This window comes from Saccopteryx bilineata, chromosome 2, assembly GCF_036850765.1.
Source record: "Saccopteryx bilineata isolate mSacBil1 chromosome 2, mSacBil1_pri_phased_curated, whole genome shotgun sequence".
Lineage (NCBI taxonomy): Eukaryota > Metazoa > Chordata > Mammalia > Chiroptera > Emballonuridae > Saccopteryx > Saccopteryx bilineata.
In genome coordinates this window covers 44,612,591-44,634,899 of record NC_089491.1, presented here as the reverse complement: position 1 = coordinate 44,634,899, position 22,309 = coordinate 44,612,591, and the positions used below count along the sequence as shown (strand labels likewise).

The 22,309-nt window shown below is 40.3% G+C and overlaps 1 protein-coding gene across 5 annotated transcripts in view; it reads right to left on the bottom strand.

The window, feature by feature from the left end:
- Positions 1-22,309, bottom strand: part of FRMD3 (FERM domain containing 3) — a 350,901-nt gene that overhangs the window by 264,837 nt on the left and 63,755 nt on the right. The window contains exon 1 of one of the 5 annotated variants that reach the window (XM_066257014.1): positions 20,679-20,734. The exons of the other annotated variants lie outside the window; for them this stretch is intronic. Coding sequence (XP_066113111.1) covers positions 20,679-20,726 — 48 coding nt within the window. The 5' untranslated portion in view covers positions 20,727-20,734. Of the gene's footprint in view, positions 1-20,678; positions 20,735-22,309 lie in introns of those variants that run through there. 5 annotated transcript variants of the gene reach the window in all.

Genomic DNA, 22,309 nt, shown 5'->3' with positions numbered 1-22,309 from the left:
CCCACGTTTATGGCAGCATTGTTCACAATAGTGAAGATCTGGAAACAGCCCAAGTGTCCATCAGTGGACGAGTGCATTAAAAAGCTTTGATATATATATATATATATACTATGGAATACTACTTGGCCATTAGAAATGATGACATCAGATCATTTACAACAACATGGATGGACCTTGATAACATTATACTGAGCGAAATAAGTAAATCAGAAAAAACTAAGAACTATATGATTCCATACATAGGTGGGACATAAAAATGAGACTCAGAGACATGGATAAGAGTGTGGGGGTTATGGGGTGGGTGGGAGGAGAGGGGCGGGAGGGGAGGGGAGGGTTACAAAGAAAACCAGAAGACCAGTTAGAAGGTGACAGAAGACAATTGGACTTTGGGTGATGGGAATGCAGCATAATCAAATGTCAAAATAACCTAGAGATGTTTTCTCTGAACATATGTACCCTGATTTATCAATGTCACCCATTAAAATTAATTTTTAAAAAAAAGGAGAGAAGAAGGGGGGGAGGAGGAGGGAAAAAAGTGAAGCAGTTACCAGGAGGAGAGAGACAGGAGGGAGGGCAATGTAGAAGAAAAGGTAGTGGAAGGATGTAAAGGTTTGGAAAGGACAAATATAAGGTGACAGAAAATGATTTGACTTTGGGTGACAGGTACACAACATAATCAACAGCTCAAATGCTATAGAAATGCTTACTTGAAACCTATGTACTCTTATTGATCAATGTCACCCTGTTAAAGTTAATTTTCTAAATAAAATTTTAAATTAAAAAAAAACAAGACCACAAGAATCTGAAAGCTCAAATTCCCAGAGTAAAGAAGTATAGAAATTGCTGCAAACTCTTTCCCACCACCACCACTTAAGTATATGATGATTTGTAAATTTCACAGGAAGAAGGGAAAGAAGTATAACAGAAAACAGATGCTAAAGAAATGATAAACTTCCTGACCAGGTAGTGGCACAGTGGATAGAGCACCAACCTGGGACGCTGAAGACCCAGGATCAAAAGCTGAGTTTGCCGGCTTGAACACAGGGTTGCCAGCTGGAGCGTGGGATCACAAAAATGAACCCATGGTCTCTGGCTTAAGCCCAGAGGTCACTGGCTTGAAGCCCAAGGTTGCTGGCTTGAGCAAAGGGTCACTGGCTCAGCTGGAACCCCCAGTCAAGGAACATATGAGAAAGCAATGAACAACTAAAGTGCTGCAACAACAAGTTGATGTTTCTCATCTCTCTCCCTTCCTGTCTGTCAACTGTCTCTCTCTCTCTCTTTCTCTCTCAAAAAAAAAAGAAAGAAAAGAAATGAGTTGTCAACACTAATAATACAATATAATTGGAGTTCAGAGCTCACCAAAGTGGAGGAGCCCTGGATACACTCTAAGCTTTCAGTTAGGACCCCTGAAGGGCTACATCCTCAAGGTAAGAGAGATTGAATTAAGATTATCTGCTCCTACTCTAAAACTCTTCCTGCTAGTCAGAAGCTGAAGAAAAAATCTTCTGTGGAAAAACATTCCATCAAGAGCCTCCATAGTTCTTTATTTATAATGCTCAACATTTCATTAAAAATCACCAGCCACACTAAGAAACAAAACAAGAAGGAAAAGAAAAACAGACAATAGAAACAGTCTTACAGGTAATCCAGATAGTATGGTTATTAGAAACAGACTTTAAAATAACTGATAAACATGCTTAAGAAAATCGATGAGACTCTCACCAAAGAACTATAATGAATATGTATATATGGAAATTCTAGAACTAAAAAATACAAGGTAAAAAAATAAATTAAGTAGCTATAGATGGATTTACAACAGACTAGACCCAGCTGAAGAGAAAATTAGTGACTTGGAAGGTGATGATTCAGTAAAACATGTCCATAATGAAGCATAGAAAGAAAAAAGAATAATCCAAAGAAAACCAAAATAAGGACATCTAAATTTTTGGAAGGCAGCAATACCTACCTAGAAAGCTACTGGGAGAATTAGATGAGTTAAGGTACATAAAATATGTAGCGAAAACACATAAATTAAATGAATGTTAGTTCCCTTCTCTCTTTCCCTCCTCCCATATCTTATTTAAACTGTATTCACTGAGAGAGCATTTTATTCATCTCAGGTCACCTATCAAGCAAATGAATGTAATATACAACTATTTCAGATGACAAAATGTGTCTGGCATTCTTGGGCCAACAATACTGAACTCCATATCTGTTTGTTTGCTTGTTTGTTTGTTTTTTAATGCTCAGTTTTGCCTGAGTGGCAAAAAAAAAATAGTGATGATGCTGTCAGAGATATAGAATAGTTGATTTGGTGGAGAGGGTCCCAAATGTGTTGGGTTTTAGAGGCTAATGTGTCTCCTGGTTGACATGTTCAACAATCCAACAATTGTTAGAAACCTGAACCTAGAGCTCAGAAAAGAGACAGAAGTGGAAATTGAGTGGCTAAGGAAAGTGAAGGAATTGGCTGAGGCCACCATGGGAAAATGCACAACAGGAAAAAGGGTCAATATACTAAATATATCCAGGGCTTATGGAAACTGAAGGAAGAAGTCAACAGGTTCTCACAGTCAGAGTGAGCCTTCAGTACACAACATGGGTCCCTTGGGGCTTACTTTACCTCATGAGTCACCATCATATCCCACTGACTACATCTAGGCTCTCTTATAATGTGGTTTCATAGTAGCCTATATTTTTCCTTTCTGGTCCTAATCAAAATTGTATTTAAGTAAAGTTTGTGAAATGATGCATTTGTTGCCTCTGCTCCTAGATTTTATGATTCTTGAGGGCAGGGTTGTCTCTTTATTATTCACCATCACATCCCCAGTACCTAAATAGCAGAATGCTTTGCAAGTAGTAAGCACATTTTGATAAATGTGATAAGTAAAAGAATGAGTAAAAGCCGCTCAATGGTTATGAGCCTAGAACATTGGTGTTCAAACTGTGGTCCAGCAGCATCACCATCACCTAAGTGCTTGTTAGAATGCAAATAATCTACTATATCATAAACACTGGTGATTGGCATGCACATAAAGTTTGAAAAGCACTGGCACGTTGAATGCATTTTTGAGAGCTAGGCAAGAATCCTGCTCTTGAATGAGTGGAGGGAACTAAGGAGAATGATTTTGACTCAGCAATCTAGTTTCAACTCAAATTATTTTAGAACTAATTTTTTTTTTCACAGATGACTAGGATACGTAATGACTATCTGCCTGCTTGCCCCTAAATCAGAGGTTCTCATTTTGGCTGCACATTAATAATGTCACTGGGGAATTTTAGAAAATACTGATACCCGTATTCCACCTCCCCCCAGATATTCTGATTTACTAGGTCTGAAGCATGCTGGACCACAAGGATTTTTATAGCCACCCAACTGTCTCTACTGCACAGCCAAAGTTGAAAATCTCTGCCCTAGGTAATTCCAACTCCTACAGTCAGGCCTCTTCACTAGGTGTGCCCAGAGTGACCCAGCCTTTCTCTAGTCAAGGGCTATACTGAGCCCTAAGGCAGTGAATGCTAGCTGAACCTTGAGCTAGCCGGCTATTGGTCTCACTCAAAGCCTGATTGTATTCTGATCCCACTGCTAGAACATGAAGGCTTTATTGCCACATTCTTCAGTGACTGCTCTTCTCCCAGACAATTATCAAGACCTCTCCATGTCAAGGTTCTATTAGTGGTAAATAAAATGTTTTTGTCTCATACACCAGCACCATTGGATGGAACCTGTTAAGCAACAATCTTCCACTGGTGTGACACAAGAGGCACACTGGCACGCCACAAGAATTTTTAGAACAAGCAATACCTGACTATTTGGGCAGGAACACTGACCTCTTTTCCCTTAGATTGTCAAGTGAAAAAAATACCAACAGCCAACACACCAATAAGTGTCCGGTGTAAATAAATCAAAATTATGCCTATTTTGTTTCATCAGATCAGCAAAAGATATAGTTTTTGGTGTGCCGCAGAATTTTAGTAATTAGCTTCTTGTGCCATGAGGTGAAAAAGGACGAAAATGGCTGCTACAGAGCAAGTATTCTGCCCTGCCCTAGTATCTCCAGATGACGCCCATGGCTCAGGCACGAGCTCCTTGGCCCTGAGTCTTCGTTCCCAGCTCTGCTTCCAGGTTTCCCTGAAGCTACCCACACGGACTTTCAGTTGTCCATACTTCCCAAACTCAATTTAGACATTCCAAACCTTGGACTTGTTTTGGATCTTTCCTTAAAAGAATTTACGTATTGACCTGTGGTGGCGCAGTGGATAAAGCGTCGACCTGGAAATGCTGAGGTCGCTGGTTCGAAACCCTGGGCTTGCCTGGTCAAGGCACATATGGGAGTGGATGCTTCCAGCTCTTCCCCTCTTCTCTCTCTCTCTCCTCTCTAAAATGAATAAATAAAATAAAATAAAAAAGAATTTACGTATTGCTTGCCCTGTCTGACTGTGACTTGAATTCCCAGCATGATAAAAGGCATCAGACTCTTACATTCCCCATGAGTTCATCCCAAAATAGCAAATGTTCGCCCTGCTCTAATGTTTAGACCAATTCCCTTTGATGTACAGCCTTATCATGTTCCCAGGACTGTCTCCCCTTCTTTCTCCGCTCTACCCCTGATAACTGTATCCTGAAGAAAGACCTATATTTCCATTGAAAACTATTAATTTCTCACATTTCTTAACTATTAATAGTTAAAACTTTTCAGCCTATTGTCTTTACAGCAATGGCTTAGAGAAAGCTATCTGACCATAATATCAATTCCTTAGGAAGGGTTTTGAATCTGGCCTGTGCCTCCCCAAATGGGATTCAGGAGGCCTGTGATGTCCTCCGCTTGGTTATTAATGCAAATACATATGGTGGCCATATGTACACTTTTCTGTACAGAAAGTCCATAATTTTCATAAGATCTTCAAAAGTGTCCTCAAGCTGATGAAAAGCTGCTCAACATCATTGTTCATTTGGAAAATGTAAGTCAAAACCACAATAAGAAAATACTTCATGCCCATTAGAATGGCTAATTGTTTATTTTTAATTTTTTTTTAATGAAAAGAAAAGTTTGGTGAGGATGTAGAAAGAAATTGGAACCCTTGTGCATTCCTAGCAGGAATATAAAATGACACAGCTGCTGTAGAAAACACTATGGTGGTTTCTCATAAAATTAAACATAGAATTACTATACAATCCAGCAATGCCACTCAGAGGTACAGACCCTGAAGAACTATAGCGTGGACTCAAGCAGGTATATGAAGCCCCATGTCCACAGCAGCATTATTCAAAATAGCCAACAGAAGACACACCTAAATGTCCACAGATGGCTAAATAAACAACAGGTGGCATATCTATACAACAGAATATTATATGGCCTTAAAAAGGAAGAAAATTCTGACGCATACTACAACATAAAGGAACCCTGAAGACATTATGCTAAGTGAAATATGCTGGACGCAAAAGAACAAATATTATATGACTTCATTAACATGAGATACCTAGAATAGGCAAATTTATAGAGACAAAGTAGAATAGAAGTTAGCAGGCACCAGGGATGAGGGGTGGGAGGAATGGGCAGTTGTTCAATGGGTACAGTTCAGGATAAAAAAAAGTTCTGGAGATGGATGGCGGTGATGGTTACATAAAGTGAATGTACTTAATGTCAGGGAATTGTATGCTTAAAATGGTAAGTTTTATGTTTTATATATTTTATCACAATGAAAAAAGAGTCTTAACCCCCCCTAAAATTATAAACCTTCACAGAGAAGATATTCACAATACACAAAATCATCCAAAGATTAATATGAAAGTTATATAAAGAACTATAAATCAAAAGAAAAAAAATAACACAACAGACAAATGGACAACAGACATGAAGAGAACTTTGTAAAAGGAAACAAATAAGGTCAGTTAAAAAAAAATAGAAAAGCAATCAAAATCAGTAGTGATCAAGGGAATGCAAGACCACAGCAGATATCATTTTAAATGATTCAACTGGAAGAAATGTTAAAGACTGGCAATACTAAGGGTTGGAGTGATACAGATCACGTGTATATTTTACATGCTGCTGTTAGGCATGTCAGTTAATGCAGCTCTTAGGAAAATAGTTTGATATTATCTCCTAAAGAGAACATTCTTACTCCAGCTATTCCACCCTTAAATAGATATCACACAAGATTATCGTTGAGTATAAAAAGGTTCATAGCACCACTTTTCACAACACTGAAGACCTAGGGAATATTCACAACACCTATCAGTAGGGCAGTAGTTAAATAAACTGTGGTCTGTTCATACAACAGAATATTATTCAGTAAGCAGAATGAATTAAAACAACATGCAACAGTATTGAATCATGGTAATATAATATTAAGTAGGAAAAAAAAAGGTAAAAAGGTAAGTTCCAAAAGATTACACAAAGCAGGATATAACTATTTAATAAACTGAAAAACCATAAAATATTTCAGGAAAACATATAGATTCAAGAAAATGAAATAAAAACAAAAGCAAAGGAATGATGAACTCAGTATCTGGGATGATGGCACTCCAGGCAGAAGAAGCAGGCAGATGGGACTGGGAAGGGCACTAGATGTCACTTATTGTTAAGGCCCAGGACTGTGGATGCTTACTACCTTATCATAAACAAACTAACAAACAACTAAGTAAGAGGGAGCTCCTGCATGCTCCAAAGATGCGAGTATGTTATGAAGTAGGAATTATGACCAACATGATTCTGTGTATTGGAGGTAGTTTAAGGAAGAACAGAAACCAAAGGGGAAGAGTGGCTTTTCTAGCTGTACTAAAAAAAATTAAAAGGACACTTCTCTTCCTAAGAGAAATTCTGCTTCCAGCCTTTAAAAATACTTAGTGTTTAGAAGGCTATCCATACACAGACAAATCAAACACTACAATAATTAAAGGAAAACCAATATGTGATCATATAAATCTGCATTTAACTTGGATGGCAGGGGACTAATCACAATAGAAAGGAGTCCAATACTAACTTATTGCAAAATTAAGTATCATTGTTTATTTAAACCCAAATTCCATGTATAAAACTTTCATTTACCAAAAATCGAGGGTATTCAATTTAAGAATAATTCTACAGGATGTTCAAAAGTAATTTGGAAAAAAGGGAGCCCCTGTCCAATAAAGAAGGGAAACTTTGAAGGCTAAATAAAATTAAACCAGTTTCTTCTTCCTGTGAGCTCTTTACATGCTCATTAATAAGCTTCTTTCTGTGAGCTCTTTACATGCTCATTAATAAGCATTGTGACCACCAAGATGGGATTGCGTTTCCCAAAGATATTCAACCACAGACCTTTTTTGCAGAAAGCCACACTTTCTCCTGCCTACAGAATACACTTGAGAAATGTTGTTGTTGTTTTTAAGGATGTTCACAAGGACAATGAAGTAGGGAAGCCTCACCAATCAGACAAAACAAAGCAAATAAAAGTGAAGATGGCACATTACCTATATATGCCATCTTCTTGTATGGCCCTCCAGGATGGCTGTTGGGCATCAGCCATCGCTGACACAGCTTGTGCACAAGGCAGGTATTCATTTACAGGGAGTACCTACCAGGTACATTTTTAGTAATAGCACCCTATCAGTTTAAAACTTCAAAGAATATTTATTTGCTAGATTCCTTACCAGATGATTTCAACAAAAACTGTCAAGTTTTTACAACTATATATAATTCATAAAATAATAATGGACAAGGAGTTTTCTTTTTTAAAGGCATCAATTGGCCAGACCAGGTGGTGGCTCAGTGGACAGAGTATTGACCTGGGTTGCTGAGGACCCAAGTTTGAAAATTCAAGGTTGCCAAGTTGAGCATGGGCTTACCAGCTTGAACATGGGGTTGTCAGCTTGAGCATGGGATCATAGATGTGACCCCATGATCACTAGCTTGTGCCCAAAGGTCACTGGCTTGAAGCCCAAGGTCACTGGCTTGAGTCCAAGGTTGCTGGCTTGAGTAGTGAGTCACTGGCTTAGTTGAACCCCCCCCCCCAGTCAAGGCACATATGAGAAAGCAATCAATGTACAACTAAAGTACCACAAGTTGATGCTTGATGCTTCTCATCTCTCTCCCTTCCTGTCTGTCTGTCCCTGTTTATCTCTCACTCTCTTAAAAAAAAAAAAGGCATCAATTGGAACTATAATCTGACTATAGGGTAGTCAACAGCATCCATTAAGTGTTTACTATTTAGAATGCCTCAGAGAGCTAGTGGAATGTTCCAAGAAAAACCAGTGACTCTCACTTTCAATGATTGTGGTTCTTTTTTAGCAACAAATATGCCATATGTCATTTAGAGTAAGTTCTACTAGATTTAGGGGATGAAAATAGGTGTAAAATGTGGAGTTACAAGCTACTCAGAAAGATAGGACATGTAAACTTTTTTTTTTGTATTTTTCTGAAGTGAGAAGTGGGGAGACAGAGAGACTCCCGCATGCACCTAATCGGGATTCACCCGGCATGCCCACCAGGGGATGATGATCTGCCCATCTGGGCTCTTGCAACCAGAGCCATTCTAGCGCCTGAGGTGGAGGCCATGGAGCCATCCTCAGCACCTGGGCCAACTTTGCTCCAATAAAGCCTTGACTGTGGGAGGGGAAGAGAGAGACAGAGAGAAAGGAGAGGGAGAGGGGTGGAGAAGCAGATGAGCACTTCTCCTGTGTGCCCTGGCCGGGAATTGAACCTGGGACTTCCACATGCCGGGCTGACACTCTACCACTGAGCCAACCAGCCAGGGCTAGGACATGTAAACTTTTAATGTTGTAACAAGAGCATAATTGCTATATACAATAAGTACTCTATTAAAATGCCTATTATCAAAAAGACACCAAGTGTTAGCAATGATGTGGAAAAACAGAAACCGTGGTGCAATGCTACTTAGAATACAAATTGGTGTGGTCATTATGAAAAACAGTACGGAAATGCCTCAAAAAATTATAAATAGAACTACCGTATTATCTATAAATCTAACTTCTGGATATTTATCTAACAAAAATGAAATCACAATCTTAAAGAGATATCTTATCTCTCACGTTCATTGTAGCATTGTTTACAACAGCCAAGGTATGAAACAACCTGAGTATCCACTGAAGGATTAATAGATAAATTGTTTAGATAGATAGATAGATAGATAGATAGATAGATAGATAGATAGATAGATAGATAGATAGATAGATAGATAGATAGATAGATAGACAGCTGATAGATAGATATTATTCAGCCTTTAAAAAGGAGATCATATCATTTGCAACAATATAGATGAACCTGGAAGGCATTATGTTAAGTAAGTAATCAAGACACAGAAAAAATATATACTATGTGATTTCACTTATATATGAAATCTTAAGAAAAGGCAAATTCATAGAAATAGAAAGTAGAATGGTGGTTACAAGGGGCAGAGGGTTAGAAAAAATGGGGAAATGTTGGTCAGTGGGTATAAACTTTCAATTATGTAGAATGAATAAGTTCTAGAAATCTAATGTACATCATGATGTCTAAGCTAATATGGTAGTGTACACTGAAATTTGCTAAGAAAGTAGACCTTAAGGGTTCTCACAACACAAAAAATGGTTAACTATAGGAGATGATGAATATGTTAATTAACCTGACTATTATAATCATTTTCGAATGAATACATATATCAAAATACCACACTGTAACTTTAAACATACATAATTTTTATTCACAAAAAATAGGGGGTAAAAATGAGACGAGACTCAGAGACATGGACAAGAGTGTGGTGGTTACAGGGGGTGGGGGAGGAGAGGGAAGGGGTTGGGGTAGGGGAGGGTACAAAGAAAACCAGTTAGAAGGTGACGGAAGACAATTGGACTTTGGGTGATGGGAATGCAACATAATGAAATGTCAGAATAACCTAGAGATGTTTTCTCTGAACATACGTACTCTGATTTATCAATGTCACCCCATTAAAATTAATAAAAAAATAGGGGGGACTGGAGGATATTATGAAATAAGGATGTTTTGGAAGCCAGAAACTTAAGGATGGACTCTTGGAAGAAGTAAGACATCTCAGGCTACATGCCAAAGGAAGAAAGATGGAAATTCAATCAGAAGGGAAAATAAAAAGTACAGCAATTAGGCGAAAGGGCACATGCACACACACAAGAAGGCAAGAAGAAAGGAGCAGATGCCACCAGCAGACCTATTGGAGTCAAAGAACCCAAGCATGGTCTTGGAGTCGTTCCTGGGAGCTCAGCCCAGAATCTGTTTTCAATCCTGCCAATGAGTCTGTGAGCTATCTACATCACTTAATAAATCCTTTGTGTTTAAACTAGCTATTGGAGATTCTAATGTCTGCAACTAAAACCTCATCTGATACAAACATAAACTGTGCCACAATGTGAACTTAAAAATGTGTTGGCTTTTAAGAATTCAGGTGCATGTACTGAGCCTGCACACTCCCTATGGGCATGGAAAATTGTGTTTCAGAAAAGCTTCTAACTCTAAGGGTAGGTAGCAGGCTCTCAGACCCACTCGAGAGAATTTACCCTGTCCTCACTGCAAGAGAATATTTCTGATGAAGCCCTCAGAGCTTAAGGAGAAGTGCTTTTCCTTAAGAGAATATATATATTTTAAAACCTTTTTAGCAATCAGTGTAACTTTCCCCCACACACATAATCCATTATCCATCTCTTTTTTAGAGTTTACTTAGATCAGGTGTTCATTATCTGTTTCCACACTAGCTATGGGAAGGGACCTTATGGAAGTCTGGGACACCTATTTGGGCATGTTTCAAAATAACATTCCTCACCAATGTAAAATACAACATATGTACTGAAATTTTTCCAAGTCATAAAATCTCCTCATCAGTCATGACAAAATGTGACAAAGGACAGAAAGAGGAGTCATATATAGATATGGGTATTTTATAAATGTTATCAAATTTTTGAAGGGGTATGAAATGTCAATGAATAGATAAGCAAAACATCTTTAAACTATTGGAAGGGAAATGATTGAGGATTGGAAAATAGTATATATTTGCATGCTGGTAAAACCAAAGCAAGTTGTAAAAAGAAAGAATATAGAAGAAAGCTGTAAAGGTCCACTGCTATGGATATAAATAAATGCATGTCAATGACTTCGCTTCCATCTGAACTGGAGGGCTGCTATAATTCTGTCCCTAGAGCCTCAGCCAGAGAAACAAATATCAATGATTAGCTCTGTACAGGTACCCACTAATAAATCCTCATTGAGACAAAACCAGACAGATGAGCCTAAATCAGAATCTACACAGAAGGGCTGGGGAGAGTGTACAGAGACAACAAACCTGAGTTATACTGTTTGCTCCCGGTGTGTAGAATTACATGTACTTACAGTTTATATACATGATGTTAAAATGCCCTTCGGCAAAATGATGTGGAACATCAGCTGGTTTGTCTTCACACTAACATGCATCTCATTAGGCTACGGGGTAATTTGTAAATAATTTAACAAGCACATGACTATTTTCCAGTTCTTTTTTTTTATCTTTAGGAGATGGGAGACCTGTAAACAGCATGTCATCTTTTGCTGTTGCATAGCACTCAATTACATTAAGCAATGTTATTAAAACACCCAAAAATAATTTAGAAGTATTTAAGTTCTTCAGGTCATTAAATTCTGAACAAGAGATACGTTGTGTCTTGTGTCTAAGGCTGGTTTTTCTTCCAAAGCCCTTGGGGTGCAATGCAACCTGATCCCCCACTTCAGAGACAGATGGGAAATATTACCTTGCATCACTAAGCATGTGGGGATTCCCACTCCCCAGACGTAACTCAGGTCAACCAGAGTAGAGCAAACGAAGAACACTTTAGTGCGAAGTATTAAGAATGTCAGGCCAAGCACTAGAAGACCTGATTTTGCTCCCATTCAGGCTAACATACTAATATACCATGTAATTCACACACAAACATACACACAAAAAGATGGGTATAATTAAAACTTAAGTGAATTTAACCAAGATAGTACAAAATTGTATTATAGGCCAATGATTCTTAAATACTTTCAAAAATCTTTTAAGGAAAATAAAGCTCTTTTACCAGATTCTAATATATTAATGTATATATTATATAATGTGTCGTGTGTATTATATATATTACATATAATATAATGTATATGTTTATATATTCATGTACAATTCTACAGCAAAATTGACTACCTCCTTGCACAAGTACATATCAATGTTGATGAATAAATAATAATATCCTATGCATATATTCACTAAATTACACCCAGAGGCACAATTTTAAAAGTTGAGGCTGGTGGAGCTATAAAAACCTACTGTGCCCATTCACTATGCTGAGAATTGGCCAAGGTTGACCATCAAAACGCATCTCTTTCTGGCTGGACACCTCACAATAGCCTAAGGTCTTACTCATCAGGCCTGCAGAGCCCCTTGGAAGCTACCTTCAGCAGCCAGCAGGCAGCAGAGGAAAGAGAAGTACTTTCCCAGATGCAGCACTCCAGGTATCTGCCATTCAAGTGGCCAAACCCTTCCCTGACCCATCCTCTCAGCCCATGGAGTTGATCAGGTGAGCCTACCTGGTTCAACGGACCCATGAATGGATGTCTGCCATTAAACCTGTAATATGATGGGAGCTCTTTGTGTGCCCTTACTTAAAGGAACATCAGTTAATGTTTCAATTCACACATAAACACACACACACACACACACCCTACTAAGTCTTTTGATAGCAATGACTAAATATTCATCTCTATGCCTGAGGGTTTTATTCCCTCCTAGATTTTTTTATTAAACTTTTTAATTTACTGTCTAACATAGATTCAAGTGTCCCACTCAATATAACACCCTCACCTCCCAACAGCATGCCCCCCATTACACCTCCTTTGCCCCCTCCCTCTGACTCCCTGCCCCCCTTCCCTTTGGGATTTGCTGTCCTGTTATCTATATCTCTGTGTTATGTATATATAGTTTCACTAATCCCTTTGCCATCCCCTCCTCCCCCTTCCCTCTGACAGCTGTCCCTCTGGTCCCTGTTAGCCCACCTCTGCCTCTATTCCATTCCTCAGTTCAGTATGTTCATTAGATTCCACATATAAGTGAGATCATAAGATATTTGTCTTTCTTTACCTCGCTTATTTCACTTAGCATAATGATCTCCAAGTCCATCCATGCCACCACAAAAGGTAAAATTTCCTTCTTTTTCACAGCCATGTAGTATTCCATTGTGTATATATACCACAGCTTTTTTTTAAGAGATGATTTTTTTTTCCTTTTTTTAAGATGAAATATAGCCTGACCAGGTGGTGGCACAGTGGATAAAGTGTCAGACTGGGATGCAGAGGACCCAGGTTCAAGACCCCGAGGTTGCCAGCTTGAGCATGGACTCATCTGGTTTGAGCAAAAGCTCACCAGCTTGGACCCAAGGTCGCTGGCTGGAGCAAGGGGTTTCTCGGTCTGCTGAAGGTCCCCAGTCAAGGCACATATGAGACAGCAATCAATGAACAACTAAGGTGTCGCAATGAAAAACTGATGATTGATGCTTTTCACCTCTCTGTGTTCATGTCTGTCTGTCCCTATCTATCCCTCTCTCTGACTCTCTCTCTGTCTCTGTAAAGAAAAAAAAAAGATGAAATATAACTTTTTTTTAAGGACTTTATTAGTTTTTCAGAGAGAGGGGAGAGAGAGAGGGAAAGAGGAAGAGAGAGCAAGAGAGAGAAGGGGGAGGAGCAGGAAGCATTAACTTTCATATGTGCCTTGACCAGGCAAGCCCAGGGTTTTGAACCGGTGACCTCAGTGTTCCAAGTCGACGCTTTATCCGACTGCGCCACCACAGGTCAGGCCTGTACCATAGCTTTTTTATGCACTCATCTACCAATGGACACTTGGGCTGTTTCCAGATCTTGGCTATTGTAAACAATGCTGCAATACACATAGGGGTGCATATCTTCTATTGAATCAGTGTTTTGGGAATCTTAGGATATATTTGTGAAAGTGGGATAGCTGGGCCAAAAGACAGTTCCATTTTTAATTTTTTGAGGAAACACCATACTGTTTTCCACAGTGGCTGCACCAGTCTGCATTCCCACCAGCAGTGCAGGAGGGTTCCCTTTCCTCCACATCCTCACCAGCGCTTGTTGTGTGTTGATTTGTTAATGAGTGTCATTCTGACAGTGTAAGGTGGTGTCTCGTGGTTTTAATTTGTATCTCTCTGATAATTAGTAACTGCTGAACATTTTTACATATGCCCATTGGCCATCTGTATGTCCTCTTTGGAGAAGTGTCTATTCAGTTTTTTTACCCCTGTTTTAATTGGATTGTTTACCTTCCTGGTATTGAGTTTTAGAGGTTCTTTATAAATTTTGTTTTTTTACCCCTTATCAGACATATGGGCGAATATGTTCTCCCATTGTGTGGGTTGTCTTTTTATTTTTTAATGGTGTCTTTTGCTGTGCAAAAGCTTTTTAGTTTATATAGTACCATTTGGTGTTTTTTTGTTTGTTTGTTTTTCCTTTATTTCACTTGCCTGTAGAGATATTTTGGTCAAAAGATTACTACATGAAATATCAGAGAGTTTACTGCCTCTATGCCTAAGTTTTAAAACATGAAAAACTGAAGTGAACTCTTTCATTAACAATGACATCATGATACCATAGACTGATTATAAATAGTCTCCCAAGACTACTTGTAAGCATGTTCTCTCTACACAGTTGGTTAGCAGGGATCCTTGCAATACTGCTAGCATAGCAAATAGCATTATTTCCTCTCTAACCCCCTCACCCTAACTCCTCTCATTTGACATGCTGTTTGTTTTCAGTAGAGTAATGAAGAGAATATTAATGGTGCCACCCAAGTTATCATCAACAGGAAGTAAAATTTCTGCCAGTGGTCATAACCCTATGGGGGAAATAGTGTTAGCAATGGATCATAAAAGTTCACTGAAAAAGCCACCTACCAAAATCAAGCAGATTTTGTTGAAAAGCACTTCTGATTTTTCCCGTCCCTAAAAACCAACACTTGGCCGCCTACCTCCTCCCCTCACCCCCAAAAGCCTGTCTCAATGGAATAAGAGAGTTAAACTCTACCTGTAGTATATTTCTCTTTACATGTAGGAAATTGAATTTTAATACGAACCTCTGTTCCTCATCTTAGAAATATGCTAAAAGGCTTCTGAAGACATAGGTAGGATGTAATTGCAGACCTCCAGGACACCAGTGGAATTGGTAAACTTCAAACACCATAGTAGTGGTTAGGCTCTCAGCAAACACTTTTAATGCAACAAATATTTACTGAGCACTCCCTCTGCGGCAGCCACGCCTGCAGACTAGGAAAGGCAGATGTAGGAGAGCCTTGATCTGTCGAGTGGGGGAAAGAGATTTAACTAAATTTTACTCTGTGGAAGGCACAATAATGAAAATATGAACTAGCACAGAGGAGAGAACAGTTAAGCACTTCAGGGAAAATGTGAAGAGAATTCCCAGCGCTTACTACACATCAGAGGGACTTCAGGGCATAAGCTGGTTGGAGTTTGGGGGAGGAGACTCACTGATCCAGCACCTCAAAAATGATAAAAGATTTCACCAAACATCTTCACCAGAAGCTTAACATGAGTTAACTGCCCATCACAGCAATATAAGGTTAGATCAAAAGAAATTTTCATTCAAATTCCAATAAAGAACAATAGAGGTTGAATTTTCACCAATGATTTATTACAGCCAGAATATAAGGAGATCCCAAGCTACTAACTCTGGCAGTTTTACCTATTAGCAACACTAGTATCACACCTGGCTATATCAGATTATACTGCTTTTGCCCCTTGTGAAAGAAGCACAGTTAACTGCTGAGATTTTTCTATTCTATTGTACTACAGTTAAATAGTTTACACACAACTAAATAATTGGCATCAAGGATGCACAAACATCTCGGTGATACGCTCCCCTTCACTCAGCGTCAGAGGGAACACACCAATGCACAAAAGGAAGGAAAGATATGAAAGTATTTTGTTTGGATCCCTTTGAAAACACCTCAGTCTGCATTTAGTCCTGAGCTAACATTAATTTTCTACAGCTCACTGACTTAGCCATCTTTAATGCAAATTTAGTCATGGAATGCCAATTGTAACCCAAGTGAAAACTGATCAACAGTGAAAGAAATATTCAACTGCTTAAAACTATGGATTAGGACACATGGGATTACAAACGAAGGTGAGTGATCAATGAAACCATAAACAGCATGTCTATAATTTTGAAAGGGGACTCCTGTTTTTTAAAACTTCAGACTCAATACTTTTGCTTTTTTGATAGTTGAATCAGTCTCCTCCTTCATTTCACACTCAAAACTCATTTTCTCCACAAAGACCTCTCTGGCCATTCACAGCGGTCTATTCACACAATGGTGAGGTTGTATTAGGGAGGGCAATCACCTTGCCTCACTCAACCAATCTCCTTCTCACTCCGCAAACATGATATTGGGCCATCCACATCAACCCCACTAAATGTTTTACTGATTAATGAAAGAAAATGAACAGAAAATGACTTTAGACATTGGGTATATTGAATAATGAGAACACTACAAGGAAAGTGGGGAAGAGAAATTAAGTAGGCTACAAGAGACTGACTAGTCAAACCATCAGATGCCCCCACCCCTGCATTTTCCCCTCAGCTAGAGCTCATCCCCTTGGATATGTATGGGTATTTTTTAAATGACAGGAGGAAATTCTGCTTATGTATCTGGCCATCTCAACTGTCCTCTCAAGGAACCCTGCTTTGACCCGTATTGGCTAAGCAGGTGTGGAGGGGAAAAAGCATTCCAGTGCAGTGCTATAGGGTCTTGGCACCATATTTTAGGGCCATTTGAAAGATGAGTATTTAGAAAAATAAACTAATACAAGCTCATCTTGAACCTCAGCAAAAGCACCTCACCAATCTGGCTGCTCACAGGATCAAAGATGCCGTTTCCATTTCCCTTTGTCTCAGACATTATGTCACTGGTCTTATATCCAACCATACTGAAATCACCCCTTTTTAAATTATTCATCTCAATTCAGCTTTGAATAGCTGTAGAAAATAATGATTTCTAATAGCTGCTGTTTAAAATAATGCTATTAAAATTTTTTTAATGAATATTATTAAAAAGATAGCTCCTTGCAGCCCTGGCAAGTTGGCTCAGTGGTAGAGCATCAGCCCAATGTGTGGATGTCCCAGGTTTGATTCCCAGTCAGGACACACAGAAGAAGTGCCTATCTGCTTCTTCACCCCTGCCCTCTCACTTCTCTCTCTCTCTCTCTCTTCCCCTCCTGCAGCAATGGCTCAATTGGAGTGAGTTGGCGTTGGCCACAGGTGCTGAGGGTGGCTCCATGGCCTCTGCCTGTGGCGCTAAGAAGAGCTCGGTTGCTGAGCAATGGAACAACGCCCCAGATGGGCAAAGCATCGCCCCCTACTGGGCTTGTTGGATGGATCCTAGTCTGGGCACATGTGGGAGTCTGTCTCTGTACCTCTCCTCCTCTCACTGAATAAAAAAAGAGAGAGAAAGAGATAGCTCCTTGCAGCGATATTTTAGTTGATAATTTGCTAATCAAAATCTCAGTAAAAAAACAACAACAACTAAGTACAATAACCACAGAGAAATTAGGGGGTTCATGTCATACATTCAGCCTCACTAGGTCAGACACCCCCCATTGGCCAGGTTACTGGGATTTCAGAGAAAGGCAAGAGGGCAGCCAAACCCTGTTGCAATCGTAATAAATGTGATTTATGTTTCTTGCCCTGATTCTTCCATTCCCCAAGCTCTAAAATTCACTAAAGCCCACCCCTCCTTTTATTCTCTATCACCTTGCTTTATCTGCTAATGGCGCCTTCCCCCACAGTCAGTACAGGAAGCTCGCTGTGGTCTGCTCGCTGTGGTCTGCTTATCCCAGCAACAGAAACCACCGCAAATCTGTCAGAAGCACTCAGTCATTAGCAGGAGAGCTCACCCAGAGATGGACACTCCGGGAAAGGCTACAGTGGAAAAACAAGCAGGCCTTTTTCTACTTCCTTTTGCAGTTCTGCATTCCTTAATGGAATTAAATGGTCATCTATTTGGCACTTAAGAGATCTGGAGAATGTAAAAGACATGGATACTAGAAAAAAAAATTCTTGAAAAAATGCCTTTTAATGAGCTCTCTATAATTTGAAGACTGATAGATTAATTACCTAGTTCTTGAAAAATCTGGTTTGTTATTCTCTCTCTCTCTCTCTCTCTCTCTGTCACAGAGAGAGAGAGAGAGAGAGAGAGAGCTCCTTGTTGTTGCCATTAGCAGCCATTTAGAAAGCAAGCACAACAAAGTGAAAAATGCATGGGAAGTCAAATCTATTCCAGCAGATCCCAATGTGTGTCCTGAGCCCATCATCTCATGGGAATGCTTAATTTTTTAAAATTCCATGTTAAATGACTTTGATAATCACCACACATATACTTTACTCTTGGAGATGCACAATAAATAACATAATGAAATCTCTGTAAAGTCCTCCCATTTAGAATATAGGGAGGGAGATTTATTTAAGCCTGACTCTCCCATGAAATCCCTTTTTTAGTAGATGCCTAGACTATTTCAGGAAATCCAATCGCAACCAATTAGCATCCTCTCAGCTACCTGGATCACAGCATTGGAGTACAGGAACTTGAGATCAAAGAAAACCTGGTAATCGGTGCACTGTTCCAGCAGGGGGGAAGAGGAGAGGGCTGCATAACAAACTGAACCCTGATCAAGAAAAACCAGTAACTAATTGGAGACAAGCGAAAGATGATGCATGTGGTTTTCCTGACTCCGTGACTCTTAATGTCCTCGTCAGGAGCCTGGGGGAACATGAATGCCGAGGCGTCTGTCCAGCAGGTACTCAGCCCTGCCTAAGTGATGACACCTCAGGACACGCCAGCCAGCGACACCCTCTCCCTTATCTGTCCCGGTGAGGGACACCACTCATGGCAGATGGCACCACAAACAGCGCTCCCCGTCTGTGATAAGCATCGGGGGTCACCTGTCTGGAAGATTCTGCCATATCAGCAACTCCAAAAGCTTTAGTCGACCCTGTCCTTCGACGCAAATCCTTGTGGGGCAGCACAATGGAAAAAGGGAGGTCAGCCACGAAAACCACCTTGGAGGCCTCCTGACCCTGACCAGGGGAGGAAAGCGATTACATTACACACAGTCAGGAAGTGATATTTTGGGCTCTCCTCTACCTCACTAGAGAAAATTGCCTGGAAAAGTTCTCCCCGTCAGAGTGAAGCAACATGCATCTGTAACACCAAATTCAGGAGGGCAGGTGCTCCTGGGACTGTGAAGGGGAAGTGGGAAGTGGAAATGGGAAGTGGAAGTGGGAAGGAGCAGGTGTCCAGAGAAGGCTGGCGTATTTGTCATATATATTTTTTTGTGTGTGTGTATTTTTCTGAAGCTGGAAACGGGGAGAGACAGTCAGACAGACTCCCGCATGTGCCCGACCGGGATCCACCCGGCACGCCCACCAGGGGCGATGCTCTGCCCACCAGGGGGCGACGCTCTGCCCCTCCGGGGCGTCGCTCTGCCACGACCAGAGCCACTCTAGCGCCTGGGGCAGAGGCCAAGGAGCCATCCCCAGCGCCCGGGCCATCTTTGCTCCAATGGAGCCTTGGCTGTGGGAGGGGAAGAGAGAGACAGAGAGGAAGGAGGGGGAGGGGGTGGAGAAGCAAATGGGCGCTTCTCCTATGTGCCCTGGCCGGGAATCGAACCTGGGTCCCCTGCACACCAGGCCAACGCTCTACCGCTGAGCCAACTGGCCAGGGCCGTATTTGTCATATTTTTTCACTTATTTGTTAATGTACTTCTTCTCAAGCTGGATGGCACTTCATGGTGCTTGTTATTATCTATTTTGTATGTACTTGTGAACTATATAATTTAATTTTTAATACAAAAATGTATATGCATCGCACTCTGGGCTCTCAAGGAAAAACATTCCACATATACCAAGAGTATGTCATGCGTTCTGGAACTCTTCCAGGTCGCCCCAGGACAATCGGCTCTAAATTAACTAATGCCCTAAATGGAAAACTATTTGATTAAAGCCTCTTCCCTCTGGAACCTAAAACTGATACATGGAGAGAGCTAAACAGAAAGAGGACAACCACACCAGGAGTCCTGGTAAACAGGGAAACAGTTTGTAGAGAAGATGTTACTAAAGCGGATGCAAACCATCCATTAAAAATCTCATGTCACGGGGCTGCAAACAGAGCATGGGGTTTGGTTTGGTTTTTCTTTCCCAAATTGGTCCCAAATGTGTTGCATCAAACCCCGCTTTTCTATTGAGTCCCTTAAAAATACTTAGATTCCATAACCTTCTGGTCACTCAGAAGTATTAGAACAGGTTTCTGTGGGTATTTCAGACTCAGTCCTAATCAATTAAAAAGTTCAACCCTAAGCACAAGTCAAAGCCTATGCACTCCCGAAGCATAGTGTAGAAAGATTCCTTCCACACCTGGCTCTTGTTTCTGCCCCAGCTCCTCCAGAGTATGGGTAGGGAGAAGCCACAGGGTTATAGGATTGCAGCCTCTCTTTTCTTGCTTGCCACTATCTCCCTGACCTTGATTGGCGACCGATTCTTGTGGAGGACAGGTGCCTCAATGCTCAGCATTAATGCACTCATTGAACGGTTCTGCTAGAGTCTCCCCTCTGCTCCGTTCCAAGATGCAGGCGATCCAGCTGTGTCTACCTCCTCACACTCCAGCATCCACAGTTCTCCAGGGTCCCCTGGTCTCATGGGCCACTCAGCTCCAGTCACCCAGTTGATTAGTGGAAAGAAGAAAAAGAAAAAAGAAAACAAAGAAAAAAAACAAAAAAGAAAAAAGAGAAGAAAAAATCTGATGGCTGTGAATGACATCTAAGTGTTTGAATTTTAACAAGTAAGTTTGCCTGTCAAGCTTATATGGCATTATTCAGTCAACAAGCTTATAACCAAGTATTTTAAAAACAAAAGACTTTCTTACTGGCACAATGAATGGACCAATTATAATTAATGAAAATTGTGAAGCAGTAATCAAAAACTCGCAGCAAATGTAAGTCCTGGATCAGATGGCTTATCAGGTGAATTTTACCAAACATTCAAAGTACTAACACCTACTCTTCTTAAACTATTCCAGAAAATTCTAGAGGAGGGAAGACTTCCAAGCTGATTTTTTTTCTTTTTTCCTTAAGTTGGAAACAGGGAGGCAGTCAGGCAGACTCCCGCATGCACCTGACCGGGATCCACCTGGCATGCCCACCAGGAGGCGATGCTCTGCCCATCTTGGGGCGTCGCTCTGCCGCAATCAGAGCCATTCTAGCACCTGAGGCAGAGGCCATGGAGCCATCCTCAGTGCCCGGGCCAACTTTGCTCCAATGGAGCCTTGGCTGCAGGAGGGGAAGAGAGAGACAGAGAGGAAAAAGAGGGGGAGGGGTGGAGAAGCAGATGGGCGCTTCTCCTGTGTGCCCTGGCCGGGAATCGAACCCAGAACTCCTGTGCGCCAGGCCGATGCTCTACCACTGAGCAAACCGGCCAGGGCCTCCCAAACTGATTTATGAGGCCAGCATTATCTTAATTTCAAAACCAGATAAAGACACTACAAAGAAAGAAACTTACAGGCCAATATCCCTGATGAACACAAATGCTAAAATCATCAACAAAATATTAGGAAACTCAATATAACAATACATTAAACAGATAATACACCATGATCAAGGTTTAAAAAGTAAGTCTCCTCTGTCTTACAGAGCTTTTTCTTCTCTCCATCTCTCCTGCTGCGATCTAAACACAGAAGGCCCAATGCATAGTTGCTGAATGACTGAGTCAACTTCTTTCAAGTGCTTGAGTCAATTAATTAGTCAACGCAATTGGCTAAAAGTGTGGCAGAATTGATATATCTTTGGACTCTAACAAGATGCAAATATCTAGAGACAGCAAAATATGAATTTGGAGGAGAGGAGACGTGTGGAGAATATGGGTTAGCTTCTTGTCAACACTTTATAACTTTCAGTTCAATGCTTATAATCATCTATCAGTGAATTAGCAAGCACACCGTTGGGAGAGATAACAAAAAAGAAAGACTGAAACAACTGAAATTTCCTACCTAGATTGATTGGGTCTATTTTAAAAATTAACTTGCAAAGTATGTATGAAATATATTACGTCTGCCTCAAAAATTATCAAAAACAAACTAATCTAGTTTATTCTGATGTTTACCAAACAATATTAAAAGATAATAAACAATTGACTTTTTTCTATAATTGCTTTTTGGAGATCTTATGTCATACAACTAGAGCTTTTTCCTTTGGAAATTCTGCTTAAAAACAGCACTTCTTTACATA